A 19,586-nucleotide genomic window follows, 5' to 3' on the forward strand; every position below is an offset into this window, starting at 1 on the left:
CGATTTTTACCCAATCCTATAACAACCCATATTTATTCAAAATTTACAATATTTTCCTTGAATTTTACCATTTTCATAAATCAGTCCTTAAACTTGAAAATCATCAAAAATTACTTAACAAAATACTTATATATAACAACCAAGCTTAATAATCTATCATAAAATTTCAAGAACACTTCAATTTCATCCATGGTAAAATTCTAAACATTTAACAATTTAACAAATTGACCCCCGGGTTAGCTAGATTAAGCTACAACGAACTCAAAAACATAAAAATTACTAAAAATGAGGAAGGTTTACCTCTTAAACGGAAGAACCCTAGTTGATTGAACTTGTTTCTCCACTAAAAATGGTGTTTTCGATTTTCTTAAATGGGTAAAGAAGATGATAGGTTTTTAAATTTTGTTATCTTTTATTTTTCATTAACCTATTTACTTATTTACAACATTAACCTTTAAATTACACTTATAATATCACTAACACATTTCCATAATTGTCCATCACATATATATGGCATAATTACCATCTAGGTCCATTTAATTTACCTTTCCAACTAATAAAACTCAACTTTCTCATTCTTTACTATTTAGTCCTTTTAATTAATTACTAAATAGTAAGGATCTAAAAGAATTAATCACAAAACTAGAGAATTTCATATCCTTCCAACCGTTTGGCCATTTAAGAAAAGTCCTATTGCACAATTGGTCCTTCAATTATATTAAATCAAATCAAACAACTTTATTTCAATTTAACCTTAAACTAATTAGGGCCTAATGAATAAATATCCCAAAGGTTATTGGAATGATTGTCATCCACCACCGCTTGGACTTTCCCTTTGGCAATTTAAAATCTATAATGGGTAACTTTGACCTCTTTTACAATTTAATCCTTTTTACTTAATTAACTATCTAAATATTAAAATTTCTTAATGAAAATTTAATAAAACCTTAATAACACTTCGTAAAGATTTAATATTTACGGCTCTGTTTATAGAAACAAGGTCCTGATACCTTATTTTCTAAAACCACTTGACTTTAGGGAATACTAGTTGAACCTAATTATTCATTCAACTAACATAAATTGCAAATTCAAATTTTATTTTAATACTATATTTAACTCATAAATATTAAATAATAACATTTACGAACTTACTCATCAGATTTGTGGCCACAAAATCACTATTTTTGACACACTGAAAAACAGGTTGTTACAATGTTTTAATCTTTTCACATGAGTATGCTGAAATAAATGAATGTTCAGAGGAAATTTTTGTTCATAAGTTAGTTCAAATGCAAGCATGATTTTTGATTTTATCTAAGTTATTTTCATGTTATATTGAGTTATGAAATGCTTGTATGTTTTCTACTCTTATGTAGTACTTGCCATGAAAATTTAATTTCCTTAGAAATATACATGCATGAAGGCTTAGTCTTTAGAATTTACTTAGTACCTTTCTCAGGGCGAAATCCTAGGAGGCATAAGAATCTAAATATGATATAGGCACATTTTCTTTGGATTGTTTGACCTTTGAAACCTTATTTTTGAGCTTAATGGCCTGTTTATTGCAAAGTACCTACATCATAAGCCATATTCCCATATTTTTAAGTTTATCCTCTTTTGTGCACCCATCTTAACTAAATTTCTCTTCATGATAAAAATTTGGGGAAAAGTTTGAAAAGATGTACATGTTCATAAATAATAATAAAAAAGAGAGAAAGTTTGCTCAAATTCTTAAAAAAATTGATAAGCATGAGTTCGAAATAAGTTTGGGGGTGTTCCAAAGACCTCTTCAAAGGAAGGTTGTGTTGCAAAAAGATCCAAGACAAAGTTAGGGTTAAAACTAATGAAACTAAAAATCCATTTCTCTTTATCCCTACCTTTAGCCTAACCCCATTACAACCTTATAGAAGACCTATTGATTTGATAATTATGACGACTGCATTAGTGGAGAGAAATTGCTAAGTTCAACATATGAAGACCACTAAATAAACGTTATGATTGTCATGTCTAAATTGAGAGGGAAAGTGTATTGAATGGTGAATGTTACATATGACTTTGAAATGCATGCATACTATGACTCATGTTGGCATTCCTTATACTTAGTGTAGAACTTTGGCATAATGTTTGCATCCGAGCTACTTATCAATAAAAAGAGTTTGTGAGCATGGTTTTGTTGATGCATAATTATGTACAAAGATTGATGCTACTTAAACATATTGCAAGTTTGCTTTAGCAAAAGTTTTGCTTTGCATAAAAAATTACTCGGGACAAGCAATTGATTAAGTTTAAGGGTGTGTAAACTTCAAATTATATTGGTTTTTTCTAGTAGTTTTTATCACCTTTTTACTTAAAAATAATACTAATCCAAAGTATTTGTTAATTAATTAAGTTAATTTTGCTTATATTCCAACAATGGACATGAATTTATAAAATATGCAAATTTGTGCTTTATTATGTTGATTTTGTGCATAAATTAAATTATTTCATACTATTTATTAATGTGCTATATTTAATTAATAAATTCGGATCATGAAGTTGATTTAATAAGGAGATTATTATAAGTTTTTCATGGGCATGAGTAATTCTACCCTACTTGGACGGCAAAACCACGCAAATTGGGTCATGAAGATGTTGCTTTGACCTAGTGAAAAATGATGTTACATGGTGAACAAGTCTAACTATTAAATGGGTCACAAAATCGTCCAAACAAGGAGAAGAGAAGCCCAATTTGACAAGGATATTTGGGTAGCCAAAATTTAGCTTTTGGGATAATTATTTGGAGGTTCCTACACTTGGAAAATCATTGAAAATCAGCACAATACGTTTGTTCAAGAAACTATCCACCCCTTGCATGATTCAAGAATGACTTTACGCCTGAATCAAGCAACCAACTCACCCTCCTTGCCACATATTATGGCCGGCTAAAGGTGGGAGAAATCTAAGGGATCTTTGACGCCATAGTTAGTAAATCCCTCCACCAACCTCAAGTAATATAAATGTGTTTACTTTATAGATTCATGAGTTTGAACCAATATTGATGTTGGATTAGAATGTCTTGGTATGATGGTTAATGTGTGAATAATGTCCTTGTGGTAAGCTAAATATATTGTGTCAAATGAATGACCAAAATTTGAACGATTCTAATGTTATGATAATGTAATTGGGATAATAGATTGTTTGACTTAATAAGTGATATGTTAACATTGGTATTTGGCATCTTGAAATGGTTTTGAAATGGTGTAGAATGATAGGTTTTGGTGCATATCTTGAATGTCTTAACTTGATACATGTAACCTTGTTTGTGATGGTGCTAATATGGTATATTTGTTAGGCACTATTAGGTTGTTGTGTGACATGATTTGGCATTGTTTTGAGGTGTTTGAACAAGGTTTCAAGTTGCCAATTTGTATTTTGTAGTTACCTTATCTTTTGGTTTTGATTCATTCACCTAAATGACATAGATTGTTTCACACGGTTAATCACATGGCCTTGTGTCACACACAGGTTTGTTACACGGTCGTGTGCCACTGAAAATAGAATGCATTTAGATCGCACGGTCTTCAATTGTAACAGAGGCTAGCTACATGCCCATGTGAGTACTGTAGATTTTCTAAGCTAGATTTCCACACGATCATAGTTAGTTACACGACCAAGTGACTTTTTTTGAATTTTACAATTTGATCTGTATGACCTCAGTGAGATACACGGCCTGGGAACACAGTTGTGTGTCTCCGATTTTGCATGAGTGCCCTTATCTTTGAAAATGTTTCAATTTGATCCTTATTATTCTCGGGTCAACTTAAAAGCTTCCATAAGCTCGATTAAGACTCGAATTTAATTGTATACCATAATATTTGAATGTTTATGACATAATTGATCATTTGAAAGATTTGTTTATGATATAATTGATCTGTAATTTTGGAAATATTGCAAATTAGTTCTAGTTAAATTCTAGGTTGATATTAAAGCATACATAAGATAGTAAAAGGCTCGACTAAAATTATGTTTGGTGATTATCCATTGAATTGATTATAATTGTATTATTCATTTTTAATTTCAATGTTAATTGTGTAATTATGAAGAAATTTCATATTTATTTTAAATAATTGATATAAATTGAATGTGTTAAGTTTCGGCTTTAACTGTAGCACTCCGTAGCTCGAGTTCGATGACTGGACCGGATAAGGGGTGTTACATAAACATACTAATCATGAGACAATATCATACATGACATTTGTTAATACTTATTAGCCTATATGTGTATTGAACCAAAAATCATGAAAGCATAAACTGGGATAGCTACTTGTCTATGACCCTCGTCTTTCTTTTATCTTGAGACAACCCAGCATCATCTTTAGCTACATATGATAATTCGATTATAGAGTTTCACCAAAATATGCATGAAAACACAACAATTAAACATAGTTTACATTTTATTCATTTTATTCTTCATATCTAAAATGTTCATATTTTTTTAACATCGAATCAAAATAAAATTTCATATTATTTCATTTGGGACCTTGTTCTTTTAATCTATAGCATAATTTCTTAACAACTTTCAATTTATTCAATTTATTCAATTTAGTCCTTAATGTCAAAATCAACTAAACCTTTAAATCTAAGCTAATTTCACTATATTCTAATATAATGCTAGTAAAATCTAAGTTACAAGCTTAATTTATCAACTTCCATCAATGGCAATTTGTATAAACTTATCAAATTAAGAAATCTAATGCATGAGCTAACTTAATCAAACTGATTAGATCACAAATCTATAAAAGTTTCAAAAAAATTGCTTGAGTACCTTGATTAATTGTGGATGACAATGGTTAAAGAAAACCTAAAGTTCCCTTCCCTTTTATTCTTCAATTGGATGACCAAAGAAAGAAGATGATGATAGCTTTTATTTCATCCACTATCACTTACTATTTATACTAAGATTATTAGTTTGCTTAGGCTTAATTAATCAACTTTAATGATTTAATGATATAAGATTAGTTATAATTAAACAAACTGGTCAAGATGAATGGATGTCATCATCTCATCCTATTAATATACTTTAATAATAGTTAATTTTTCTAAGGTCCTTAGTTTAATTACTTATTAAATCCTTAAGCATTTTCTAACTTAAAATTCAATAGCTATTGCACTTTTGCAATTCAATCCACGAACTAAAATTAATAATTTTCTATTTAATTTCTTGTTTATTTTCATACTAAATACATAAATTCTTCTATTCATAATTTCACAGACTTGATTACAGAATTGGGTTTCAAAATCGCATTTTTTTACCTCAACTAAAAGCGAGTTGTTACAAGTCTTCTCTTCTTTAATAATTTTGTCCTTGAAATTTACCTAAAAATATGTGGGGATATAGCGATCAATTCAACTCTTCTAGCTCCCAAGTAGCCTTTTTGATGCTATGCCTTCGCCATAAGACTTTCACTAATGGCACACATTTTTTCCTTAACTCCTTCACTTCTCAAGCTCAAATCAAGTTGCACTTCTACCGCTTCTAAGGGTATCACTTGAGAAGGATCGTAACGATAACTCTAAAGTGTTGACACATGAAACACATTATAAATATTTTGCAACTTTGATGGCAAAGTCAAATGGTAAGCAACCGGACACATTCTTTCAACAATTTTATATGGTCTGATTGCTTGAAAAAATCTGGTTCGAAAATAGTTTTCTTGCACATTGGAAAATAAATATTTTGAAAATTAACCCGGTTTGTGATATTTATAGCTATAAATATTATACCGAATTCACACCTATTTTTTCAGATAAACGAATCCTTTTCATTCTCAGCTTTCAACCAAATGATCTTCAGCCTCAGAACGTTACAAGCCGAGAAGTCCTATATGACCTTAACAAATAGATTTATGGATGATTATCATGTTATTTGTATGGGAAATATTGTTTTAGCCTCTTCTAGTATAAATACTATATCTACGCAGTGAATTTTGATGGATTTGAATGATAGATAGAAAATGTGTGTATGATTACTTGTTAACTTGTTCATGTTGTAGTCGTTTTGAACTCTCATTATTTATTGTAGAAGTTGTGAATTCCCTGAGTGTCATACCAATGTTCCATGATAGAAGAGTCATTTGTATTGTATATATCCTCAATTGAATTTCTTCACTAAGCACACTCAAGGGTCATCATGTTGCATGTTCTGATAGGTGCTAAAAGTAACATGTTTTAGGCTCATTCTTAATGCGTTTTTGGGTGATTATTCACTATTAATGGTGAATTTTATGCTTCTAATCCTTTAAATTCATGTTTTTATACTTAGGATAGCAAATGGAGTGAAAAATGAGCGAAAATAAAAAATCGGAGCGAGTTACAAGAGCCACAAGAGTTGACCCCTTCCATACAGCCTGGACACAAGAGCTGCCACATGGCCATTTGGCAAGCCATGTTGATTTCATGATTTGTACTCTAAACCTATGGAAAAATGTGATTTTTAGGTTTTTCGAGCATTCTGAGACCTATATATAACAAAAATAAGAAGATAGGAATGAGTCGTCATAGAATACTCAAGAAAACAACTCGAAGAACACCATTGAAACCGATTCTGAAGTAGATTTGCTTCATGATTGAATATTCCCTTTTGATTTCTTTGTAGATTATTATTAGTTTCTTTGTTTCTTGAGGTTATATTGTATTTTGAATGTTTTTATTTGCAAGTATGAACTAATTTTCTAAATACCTAGGGAGATGAACCTTATGATGAATTATGTCATTTGATTTCTATTTTACGCAATAAATACTTAGATCTTGTTCTGAATTATGTATGCTTAATTCTTCATTTAATATTTCTAAATTATTGATCCATGTTTGATGTGCTTAAATGAGAGGAAGAATAGACCCTATTTAAGAGTAGATCTAGCGAAATTGAGTGGAGTTGAATGCAATCCTAGAAATAGGATGACATAAATCTACCAAATTAGATTCAAATCTAATAGGGGAATCTATAGATCGAGTTAATGTGATAATAAGGGTTTTAATTACAAAGAAATTTCAATTAATCGACCTAGAGTCAGTTTTTTTATTCTTGAAGAGAGATATTAGCATAATTGAGAGATTTCTACGGATCAATATACTAAGCGAAGAAATTGCGTAATTTAAATTGATAATGAAAAATGAAATCTAGGTGAATTCTTTCTTGGGTATTGTCATGGGTATTGTTTTGCTTCTTGGTTGTTTACTCGGTTATTTTCCTAATTTGTTCTTTGTCACGTTCGTAATTAATTAATTTAGTTGATTTTATTTATCAATCAATCACTCCAATTATTCGGTTAAATAATAGAAAGATGGTAATTACTAATAGTTTTAGTCCTCATGGGAACGATATCTTTGCTCACCGTAGCTATACTATTAATTCATAGGTGCACTTGCCTTAGTCAGATTTTTAGTTGGTTTATGACTGCATCAAGTTTTTGGCATCGTTGCCTGGACTAAAATATTAGGGGAACTTTATTTCTATTAATTTAACCATATTTTATTTTAATTTTTATATTTTTGTTTTTAATTTATTTTTTACATTCTAATTTTTTGTTTGTTTGATTCTGATAGGTTCTTTTGGTTTATGACTAGAGGAAACCCATCAGAACCGTTAATTTTTAACAATGAGATTGAAAAAACTAGTCACAAAAATCGCAGAGGGTTTAGAGAAGCAAAGCAACGTCAACAGTTTTTAATAGACGACCAAGAGGTAAAGGATTTTATTGTGGAGATGGATGATAATCCTAATAATCAGCAGCCTACTGCAGCTCCTGCTCATCGTACTATGTTTGATTATGCTAAGTCTACTTTGATTGGAGCTGAATCGAGTATTATTAGACCGACTATTGCTGCAAACAATTTTGAGCTGAAGCCGAACATAATTCAAATGGTACAACAATATGTTCAGTTTGATTGATTGCAAGATGAAGATTTGAATGCTAATTTGGTTAACTTTCTAGAGATTTGTGACACATTCAAGATTAATGGTGTTTTTGATGATGCCATACACTTATAGTTGTTTCCATTCTCTTTGAGGAGCAAGGCAACATAGTGGTTGAATTCACTTCCACGAAGTTCTATCATGACTTGGGATCAATTGACTAAAAAGTTTCTACTGAAGTACTTTTGACCGGCTAAAATAGTTAAGTTGAGAAACGAAACACATTCTTTTGCTCAAATTGATTTGGATACATTATATGATGTATGTGAGAGATTTAGGGATCTTTTGTAAAGGTGCTCTCATCATGTGTTACCTTTATGGTTACGAGTTCAAACCTTTTACAACAGTGTAAATCCCTCGACTAGGTAGCTAACTGATGCAGCAACTGGAGGAACATTGAATAATAAGACACTTGAGGCATCTTAATAGTTTATTGAGGAGATGACACTAAATAACTATCACTGGCAAGCCATGACAACAAAACCGATTAAAGCAACTAGTGTTTTTAATATATAAGCAGCGGCTAAATTGGAAATTCAGGTGGAAGCACTGAGTAAAATGATTGATGGTTTGAGTTGCAATAACACGATGAATCCATTAAGGCAATGTCATGCAACTAGAGTGGGGATAATCAATCTAGAATGTTTACCTTTCAGTTCTAACTTGAAGCATGAGCAAATCAACTTTATGGGGAAAATTTTCAAACCTCAAAATAACCCCTAAACCAATAACTATAATCCAGAATGGAGGAATCATCCAAATTTCTCTTAGGGTGGTCAAGGTAATCAAAGGTCACAAACCCCTCTGGGTTTTCAGTAACCTTATCAGCAATAAAATAAATTGAACGTTAATGAGATGTTAGCTAAATTTATTTAGGTATCAGAAACTCGATTTCAAAACATTGAGACAACTCTAAAAAATCAACAAGCATTGATTCAATGGCTTGAAAATCAGATTGAACAACTTGCTAAATTGGTTTCAGCGAGACAGCAAGGTAGTTTACCTAGTAACACTGAAACCAACCCAAAGGAGTCAGTTCACTCAATCACTGTTTGAAGCGTGGAAGGGTTAGTCGAGCCTGAAAATAAGGTAAATTTAGAAACTAGTGAGAAAAATGATGGGGTTGAGGAAATTAAGAAAGAGCATAAGCTAGTGGTTAAAGAAAACAAACCACAAATTCCTTATTTGGCAACATTGAAGTAAGACCACATAAAAGAACAATATGGTAAATTTCTTAAACTTTTGAAAAAATTACATATTAACTTACCTTTTGTTGAAGCCCTTTTTGTATATGCTAAAGTATGCAAAATTTTTAAAGGAGCTGTTAACAAATAAAAATAAGTTAGACGACTTATCAACTGTGGAGCTCAATGAGGATTGCTCAGTCATTCTCCAAAACAAACTATCCAACAAGCTTAAAGATCTAGAGAGTTTTACTATTCCTTATCTTATTGGTATTTTAAATTTTGAAATATCTTTGGCTAATTTGGGGGCTAGTATAAATATTTTTCTTTATAAAACGTTCAAACAACTTGGTCTCGAAAAACCAAAACCTACTAGGATGAATATTCAATTTATCTAACAGATCAATTAGGTATCCTAGAGGTATTATTGAAGATGTACTTGTTAAAGTCGATAAATCTATATTCCCTATTGATTTTGTTATATTGGACATGGATGAGGATATTGAGGTACCCATGATCTTAGGTCGATCTTTTTTAGCCACTGCTAGAACTGTTATTGATGTGGGTAGCGGTGAACTTGTGCTGAGTGTAGGTGATGGAAATGTTACTCTTCAAGCACGTGATTTTGTTAGAGTTCCTAAGGAGTGAGATGATACTCCTTATTCTATTAATGTTAGTAATCATGTGGCTCTACATTCTTTGCAGGACTTTACTAATGAATACGTGTTTGAATAGTATCCATCTTAAGGTGATAAAAATCAAGGGACGAGTGGAGAGCGAATGGTGCAGCTCGATGAATTATATAAATGGTGAACAAAGGCTAATGAGAACCCAAGGATGGTAAAAGAAATAACTAAGCAATGCCATAGTGTGCATGTAAAGAGGATGAACCAATTCAAAGTTGGGGACAAAGTGCTGCTAGACAAATCAGATACACGAATGTTCTCTTTAGAGCTTAAGTCAAGAGGGTCAAACCCATTTGTGGTACAAAACATATTTCCATATGGAACCATTAAGGTAACACATCCTGAATACGACACATTCAAGGTAAACAGTCTTCGTCTCAAACTTTATTTTGGTGGTAATACTGATAACGAGAGGGAGGAGCTTCGCTTCGGCTCCAAGATCCACCTTAACCATTAGCTTGAACTGAGAAGTCGAGCTTAGACTCTAAATAAACGCTTCTCGAGAGGCAACCCGATTGTTTTTATTTTACTTATTTATTCATTTTAATTTCAAGTTATTTTTAAAAAAAATCAAAAAATTAAAAAAAAAGGGTTTACACGATCTGGGGTGATTCACATGGCCTGGACACACAAACGTGTCTCAGGCCATGTGCATACTGGAGCTGATCTTTTTCAATTGTAATCTAACCCACAGGGGCATAGAGAGTTACACGGGCTAGAGACATTACCGTGTGAGACACACTGTCTGTCACACGGAGGTGTGGTAGACTGCATGGCCTACACGGACTTACACACGGGCATAGAGAAGCAAACGAGCATCGCACACAGTCGTGTGTCATACACGAGCGTGTTCTAGGTCGTGTGGATAATGACCTTATTTTTACCTATTATTTTATCACACACGGTCTGGGTGATTCCACACTACCGTGTGGCGTACATGACCTTCTATTTTTTCCTCTTTAAAGCTTTTTTTTTTCTTTTGTATTTTTATTCCTTTGTTCCTCCCTACCCAAAGCCCCTTTTTATTTTTTATTTTTATTTTTTGTATTCATATATATTTATTTTTATTTGCTTTATTTATTTTTTATTTTCTGGATTTATATCTTTTATTTTATTTTATTATGTACTTTTTTGTTATATTTTTTCAAAAAATAATTTCTAGTTTGTAATCTCTTTATCTTATGTTTTTTTGTTTTTTTATTATTTTTCTCAGAAACATGTACTTCATTTATATTCTCCTACGATTCCAGTTTTCACTATTTTTGTGATATCATCCAAATTTAAGGCAGTTTCAGTTCTCTCCTCTCTTATGATATTGTGTTTATTCTGTGATTATAATTATTTGTACATTGAAGGCAATGTACATCTTAAGTGTGGAGAGGTTGTTTATATGCTTATGCGATAAAATCCCTAAATTGTTGTTTATTTTTAAGGTTGTTTATTAGCTCGACTCTCGATTATAATCGACTTTTCTAACATTTTCCATACCCTTAACCTAAGCCCCATTACAACCTTGAAAAGACCTCTTGATTGGTGTGTCATCTCATTTATAGTGGTGGAGATTTGATTTTCAAGCAAGCATATGGTAATAACGTTTCTCGTTTGATTGTTGAGTGCATATTATTTGAACCTTAAACACTTTGAGTGCTTTGAGTGAATCTTCAGTGAGGATGTTATTTCTTGTTGAGTTTGAATTTCAAATAATTTTTAGATAGGGGAGATGTCTAGTGTTTTTAAAGCTTTAAATTCTCTGCTTGAATTGCTTTTGCTATTTAGTGTCATTTTATTGTGAATTTCCAATGCATGATTATCTCTAGATTATCCTAAGACATTATCAGTGAAAGCAATAAATTGATGGAAGCTAACTTGAATGTGGGTTGAGGATTTTGCTTGAGGACAAGCAAACACCTAAGTGTAGGGATATTAGATAGGTGCTAAAATTAACATGTTTTAATCTCATTTTTAATGCGTTTTTGGGTGATTATTCTATGTTAATGGTGAATTTTATACTACTAACCCTTTAAATTCATGTTTTTGTACTTAGGAAAGCATTTGAGAGCAAAAGGAGCGAAAAACGAGCGAAAATCGGAGTGAGTTATAGGAGCCACACAGGCTAACCCCTTCCACATGGCCATGTGAGCCACACAGGTTGCCACATGGCCATGTGGCAGGCTATGTTGATTTCGCAATTTGCACTCTAAACCTGCGGAAAAACGCGATTTTTAGGTTTTTCAAGCATTCTGAGACCTATATATGACAAAAATAAGAAGATAGTAGTGAGTCGTCATAGAATACTCAAGAAAACAACTCGAAGAACACCATTGAAGCCGATTTTGAAGCAGATTTCCATCAAGATTGAAGATTTTTTTTTCTTTGTAGATTATTATCAATTTCTTTGTTTATTGTGGTTATATTGTATTTTGGATATTTTTATTTGCAAACATGAACTAATTTTCTAAATACTTAGTACGATGAACCCTATGATGAATTCTGTCGTTTGATTTCTATTTTACTCAATAAATACTTAGATATTGTTCTCAATTATGTGTGTTTAATTCTTGGTTTGATATTTCTAGATTATTGATCAATGTTTGATGTGCTTAAATCATAGGAGGAATGAGCCTGTTTAAGAGTAGATCTAGCGAAATTGAGTAGAGTTGCATGCAATCCTAGAAATAGGACGACATAAATCTACCGGATTAAAGTCAAATCTAATAGGGGAATCCATAGATAGAGTTAATGCGATAATAAGGGTTTTAATTACAAAGAAATTTCAATTAATCAGCCTAGAGTCAGTTGCTCTTATTCTTAAAGAGAGATATTAGCATAATTTAGGGATTTCTACATATCAAGATACTAAGCAAAGAAATTGTGTAATTTAGATTGATAATGATAGATGAAATCTAGGTGAATTCTTTCTTGGGTATTGTTCAAGGTATTGTTTCGCTTATTGGTTGTTTACTCAATTATTTTTTCCTAATTTGTTCTTTGTCGCGTTCATAGTTAATTAATTTAGTTAATTTTAATTATCAATCAATTGTTCCAATTATTCGGTTAAACAATAGAAAAAAGGTAATTACTAGTACTTTTAGTCATCGTGGGGACAATATCTTTGCTCACATTAGCTATACTATTAATTGATAGGTGCACTTACCTTAGTCAGAATTTTAGTTGGTTTACGATTGCATCAAGTTCTTTTCTAGTCTGTGTGTTTGCTTGAGGACAAGCAACCATTTAAGTGCGGGAGAATTTGATTTGCCATAATTTAATATTTCAAATTGAGTCATTTTAGATACTTAACGACCTTTTAATCGAGAATTTTAATGTTATTTTAATATTTTTATGATTTATTTGTTATTTATGTTTTGTCGATTAAAATAAGCCTTATAAGATATGTATTGACCAATTAAGCAACATCATTCCTAATAAATTCTAAGAAATGTAGTTGGTGTAAGAAACGACTCGAGCGCATAGATTTAGAAGATTGTTCAGAATGTCGCTGCATGGAAGACTCGAAATCGTGACATTAAAGCTGAATATGTACGTGGGAGGAATTTGGAGACTCATCATCACTGTAGGTGGACTATGACCAGGGTCACGACGTTGGAGGTTAAGAGTCGCGACATTGAAAAAGTGAAGTTGCAAAATTTGATAAATAAAGTGATTTTTTATTGTTAATTAAAACAATTCGTTTTTACAATTTAATTAGAAATCGTGTAAATATATAACCTTTGCGTAAGAAGGAACTAATACTAGTATTAAATAAAAGCATCATCATATTTATGTTGATTTTTAAGGGCCTTCACATTCCATATTTATGAATAAGCCCTTCAACTTTTAATTAGTTTTAATTATATCTGTAATTGAATAATTGCAGTCAAGTCTTTTCGTTTTTCTCAATAATTTTTAAACTACTTTCGCAATTTTAATTTACATCATTAATCCTTCCACTTTGAATTTTGTGTTAACTAGATTTGAGACCTTTATAGAATTGTTTCTATAACTTTTTTTCTGTTTTTAAACAAAAATTAATAATTATTTTAGAATTTTATACTTTTCAGAAATACCCCCTTTGTATTTCAATTTATTTTAAATTACATGTGTTTCTTTAAATTAAATTATTTCATATATTAGGAATTTCTTTACTATATTTTAAAGTCAATTTACACTCTTTAGATATATTAAAATTAATTATTACACACTACAAAATTTAATTTATATTGATTTGTTTTATATTTTTACTTCTTGCACCAAATTGATTCAAGCTTCTTCTTTTTTCTTTTGCGAATAAAAGATACACCATTAAGATACATATCATATATATTTCTCAAAATCGTTTTATTTTCATTTCTTAAAATGATATAAAATGTTTTAAAACATTATAAAATAACTATATTTTGTATTATAGTTAAGCGGACCTATATTTAATTTAAATAAAAATATTAAGAATTTTGAGTTTATTTTTTAAAATTAATATTTTTTAAAAACTACATTATAAAAAATAGTTATATATTTTAAAATTGATGCATACAACCAGTCTGTTCACCGCACAAGTATGCAAACTAATAAAAATAAAATAAGATTATAAATAAAAATTGTAAACTTACAATTGGAACAACTATTTTAATTGTTCTAACAATATCCCTTTTTGTATTTTTATTAAACAACCAATTGCTCATACAACAAATAATTAAGTAAAGGAAACTAGATCAATCACTAACATAAATGAAGCCAAATCAAGTTGGACTTAAAAAATAACATTAAGCCAACCAATTGCGCAGAGCTTCCTACTGGACGCATTGGATAAGTCATCAAGCATCAAAACTCAAAAGATTAAACCAATTATGTTCAAGCATACCAAGCTTCTGGATGCGGTGAAGAGCTGATCTTTTTAGCTTTCTTTTTTTTCCTCAAAAAGCTAGCTCAAATCGATCAGCGCGATCGAATCGAAGTCAGATTCACTTAGCCACCATTGGTGGCTATTTTGAGGTTCTCATGCTTCTTTTGAACAAGGGGCTAATGTTGATGCCCTCGCAAAAGATGGCAACAATGCGTTACACCTCACGGTTGAGAATAGAAACGGAGTTTACACAAGTTTGTTATTAGCTAACAGTGTCGTTTTCGGTGTTCGAAATACTCAAGATGAAGATTTCTTACCTTTTTTTTAAATAAATTTTGATTTTTTAAGTAATTTTCTTAATTATCAATTTTTTAAAAAATAAATTTTAAAATATATTTGAAGTTCTACAATTCTTCTTAATTTTCCATAAATTTTATTTTTCTAAAATGTATTATATTTATTTGTTGATGTGACATATAAAACAAAACAATACCATATCAATAGTTTGGTATATGCAATAGACAACTGAAGGACACATTAGTTTTTTTTTGGTTTAAATCTAATTAATTTAATCAAAATATGAAAAATAAAGGGTTTATTAATTGCTTTAGAAAAAAGAATATAGTAGGGATTTTGGGTTTATGGCAAAGTTAAAATATTCAAGTGATAATTAGTCTCATGAACTTAATAGAATGTATACACGTATAGGACTAAAATATTTTGACTAGGAAATAAACCAAAACTAATCCCGTTAACTATGGAGAGTGATATTCCAAGTAAGAGAAGATATGGAAGTATTTAAGAGGATTTGATTCTTTCTTCCTTATTTATCTTTATAATTCAGGTATGATATCTTTAGCTCCGGCTCTACCTTTTCTTTTTATTCTTTAAATCTCAGTAGAAGCTTGTTTTATTTATCAATGAAAATAAATGATGGATGAAAAGAAGAATTTTATGTTGGGGTTCGAATAAAACAAAATCGATTTCTCAAAAGAAATTTAATTTTAGCATGTTAGAATATTTAAGATGTTGGTATCAAATTATAAACCAATGTTGTTTTCAGAAAATTTCAGAAGGTTAATCCCTATCATAATTTGTTTGTTATCTTAAGAGAAACCCAAAAGGGGCATTAGATACTTGAATAAAGATGCTAGTTTTTTAATGAGCACAACTGCAATTTTGTTGTCTAGTTTGATAAATGATTTTATGCCACTAATTATAAATTGGATCTTTAGTTGGTCACGTATGTTCAATCTCTAAGTTTTGTTGCTTTTCTTTTTGCTTCTTTCTAGATATCGTGGGTTTGGTGGCAACCATGGATTCATTTAAAGGACAAGGAGGCATTCAGATGCTGCTAACTGCGGAGCAAGAGGCTCAGCACATTGTTTCAAGTGCTAGAAACCGTGAGAAAACTATAACCAAACATATTGCTTGAGTACCTAATTTTGTTATTTTCTTTCAGATATTTTGTATGTTTTCCATACATCAATTTGGATGTTGATTTTTCATTTAAATTATGCCATTGCTCAGTGAAGATGGCCAGGCTAAAGCAAGCCAAAGAAGAAGCTGAAAAGGATGTTGCCCTCTTCCGCTCCCAAATGGAAGCTGAATACCAGAATAAAATCTCTGAGGTACATATAAGTATAATTATATTATATATATAAAAACTTGTAAAATAATGTTTTATATGTTGTACTTGTTACAATATTATCTTTTTCGATCATATTGTTTAGTCAAGTGGAAGCTCTGATAATACTGTGAAGCGACTTGAAGAGGAAACTGACAGAAGGATTAAAGCCTTGACGAAATCAACCTCGATGGTATCAAAAGAAATAATTGAAATGCTCATGAAACACGTTACAAGTGTGAAGATTTGATACATGAGGTATGCCAATCATATGTCTTCTCTTGTAACTTTGTTTAATATATGGAAGCACTTTCAATTTTTAACTATCTTATTGCGAATGGTATTCACTTCTTTATGTTGAAAGGATTTTACTTCTCTTGCCAATAGAAATTTCATAATTATTTTATTTACTATATAAACACGAAAGAAGCCAGCTCTTTTGATCCACAAGTCTTAGAGATGGGACTGCCCAACACTTTCTTATTTCTCACCAACAACTACTAGCACTAATAATAACAACAATATTTATACCATGCTTAAATTATTTAAAATTTGCTATAATCTTTAAAGTGAAAATATTGGATACATTTAAATTCCTATTTTTCAAGTTGTTGCAATAGCAATGTTATTATCTAAGTTAAAACTAGGTCGATACTATAAACCGAACTTACTATTAAGATTATCACACATATTATCAAAATTTGGCACTCTTGATAAAATCGCATTATTTGTTCAATGAAAAGTTGTTCAACCAGACATAGTAATCTAATGACAAAATCTTATATATCTACTAGCAATTTAAAAACTTTATTAAGATTGCATGTAGCATGCTTTTGAAAAATACTTTTTAAGTCATAACTCTAGACTTATCTCTTTTACAAATTAGAAGTAATTTCTAAATCGAGAAAAGTACCTTTGAAAAATTAAAATGTTAGTTTTGACTTTTAAAATCACTTTTAAACTAAATTATCTATGTCCTCTCATCTATCATCAACAAAGGTAAGTTCTTTACATTTACATTTTTAGAATTTATTTAAACTGTATAACATTATATATTTAGATTTATAAGGTTATGTTTATATGTAAATTTAATGTTACAAACAATTTATATTAATTCATCTAAAATATAAAAAAATTATATTTCGTATATGAGAGTTATAGTAAACTATTTATTGTATTTTTATTATAATTTAAGTTGATATATTTCATATAAATATAATATTAACCATTTTAAATACCATTTATTTTACTTTACAATATCATGTTTAAAATAACATTTTATCTTCTAAAAGTATTTTTGAGAATTAGTTAAACACATTCTCATAGTAGTTTTCAAAATAATGATAAACTAAAGTTAAATAATTTTCATCTAATTTTCAATAGTCTATACAATACATGCTGTGATTAACTTTTTATATTCGCATATTCATGGTAGCCTTTCCATCCTAAACCATTACATATACTGATAGAAACTTAATCTTTCTTATATTTCAGTATGCAATATGAAGTTAGACAAGCATTGGAGATTGCGACAAATGAAGGAAGAATCTGGTCTAATAAGCATCTGATGTTTTCAATTCTAATAATGGTGTCAAGAACCCTAACCTTTTATTCATCTTTGAGGATGATTTAGTTCTCTAAGATTTGCAACCTTTTCTGCCTCAAGCACAACTGAGAAGTTTGGTTTATTGTTCTCTAGTTGTAAGCAAATTTTCGCACTGAAAACCTTCTATCTAGTTAATAAATGCTTTAAATTTTCATATTCTAATTTGAAACTAGAAAACTAGCAATCAAGAAACAACCCCAGAAGCATTACCAATGAGAGGTTAAAAAGAATTGATATTATTTATAAATGTATGGTGTTGAGTGTTTTTGTTGTGCGTCCTCTTAGCGGGGGTTATATTATATAACAAATTACATACATTAAATTTACGATTAAATTTACAAAAAGTGGCGCTCTCTTATTTTTTTAGTTTTTAATTATCCATTATTTTTTATGAAATGTAATTAAAGATATATCGTTAAAATTTAAAATAAAAATAATTCAAAATAATTTATCTTTTAAAAATTACTTAAAATTTAAAACTATTGTTATAGATATATCAGTAAATATTCAATTTTTAAAATTTTCAAATACTGCTAAAATTTTAAAATTTTAAATATATTTTCTCTAGAAATCAATAAAAATATATTTGAAATTTTATATGAAGTTTAAATATTTTTAACAGTAATATATTTTAAAAATATAATAATGTTACAAACTTGAAAAATTATATTTACTAATTGCATACTTCTTTATATTTTTCTAACATGTTATTATTTGGAACTTGAAGATTTATTTGAGTAGTGAGTCTTTTACAAAAAAGAACTATACTTAGAGCAGTGCAGAATTATTGAATAGTATTATCACTTATTCAAGTATTTATTTATAGAATAAATAATTGTATCCTTTTATATTATATTGAAGTACCTATTTTGTATCTTATAAATTTTAATATTTTTATAGAATAATATGCTTTAAATAATTTTGTACATCATTCATAAAAATTATAACAAGCTTACAAAATGATTTAATGATATTTAATTATTAACGGGTAAAATTATTTATATCATATATATTACGATTTCAAACCATGAATTATACATTTTCATATTATAACAGTTTCCTCTTTCAATTTTTCATCCTCATAGTCAAAATTAAAGAATTAATTATATTTATAATATTATAAATATATTATATTTCAAAAATTTATACGCAAAATCGACTCATGCATCATCGCACGTAGTAAGAAAATTAGTATGTATATATGTATGTTTAAAGCAAAATAAAACTTGTTGGAAATACTATTGAAAAAGTTTAAAATGGCTAGATTGTGTTTGTACAAGTTCTTTTTATCCAACATTGGCTTCATTTGACGATAAATAACTTACTATTAAATTATTAAATTTAAGTATTATATATGATATGAATATCGCAAACAATATATGTTTGGTATAATGAAATAAAAATTCAATTTAAAATATCACATATAAAATTTTAATAGGCATGAAAGTTTTAATGTTACAAAATAATACCATTCCGTATTACAAAAGATTACATACATTGAACAGACTAAAACGTAAAGTTTGTGTTAAATAGTTATTACAAGTTGTTGAGAATATTCCTTTTAATAATCAAATAAAAATAGTGATCAACATAACCCATATAAACCATTCAATAAATTGTCAACACTTTAAATATAGAAATTGTCACCATATAGATTTGGTGACCAGAGAGGGGACACTGCCTTTGGCA

At 29.6% G+C, this 19,586-nt stretch overlaps 1 protein-coding gene across 1 annotated transcript; it reads left to right on the forward strand.

Annotated features, from left to right (window-relative positions):
- Nucleotides 1-15,973: 15,973 nt before the first annotated feature.
- LOC105796151 (V-type proton ATPase subunit G1) lies at nucleotides 15,974-16,541 on the forward strand. Its single transcript, XM_012625754.2, has 3 exons — nucleotides 15,974-16,067; nucleotides 16,195-16,295; nucleotides 16,398-16,541. The coding sequence occupies exons 1-3, from the start codon at nucleotides 15,980-15,982 to the stop codon at nucleotides 16,539-16,541; spliced, it is 333 nt and encodes a 110-aa protein (XP_012481208.1). The 5' UTR covers nucleotides 15,974-15,979.
- Nucleotides 16,542-19,586: the final 3,045 nt, after the last annotated feature.

Source organism: Gossypium raimondii, chromosome 3 (assembly GCF_025698545.1).
Source record: "Gossypium raimondii isolate GPD5lz chromosome 3, ASM2569854v1, whole genome shotgun sequence".
NCBI classification, from domain to species: Eukaryota; Viridiplantae; Streptophyta; class Magnoliopsida; order Malvales; family Malvaceae; genus Gossypium; species Gossypium raimondii.

What these genes read in the sequence shown, in the direction of transcription:
- LOC105796151 (XM_012625754.2), top strand. Translation starts at nt 15,980, where the DNA reads ATGGATTCATTTAAAGGACAAGGAGGCATTCAGATGCTGCTAACTGCG. An exon ending in TGTTTCAAGTGCTAGAAACC is followed by an intron (nt 16,068 to 16,194) that starts GTGAGAAAACTA and finishes GCCATTGCTCAG; the next exon opens with TGAAGATGGCCAGGCTAAAG. An exon ending in ACCAGAATAAAATCTCTGAG is followed by an intron (nt 16,296 to 16,397) that starts GTACATATAAGT and finishes CATATTGTTTAG; the next exon opens with TCAAGTGGAAGCTCTGATAA.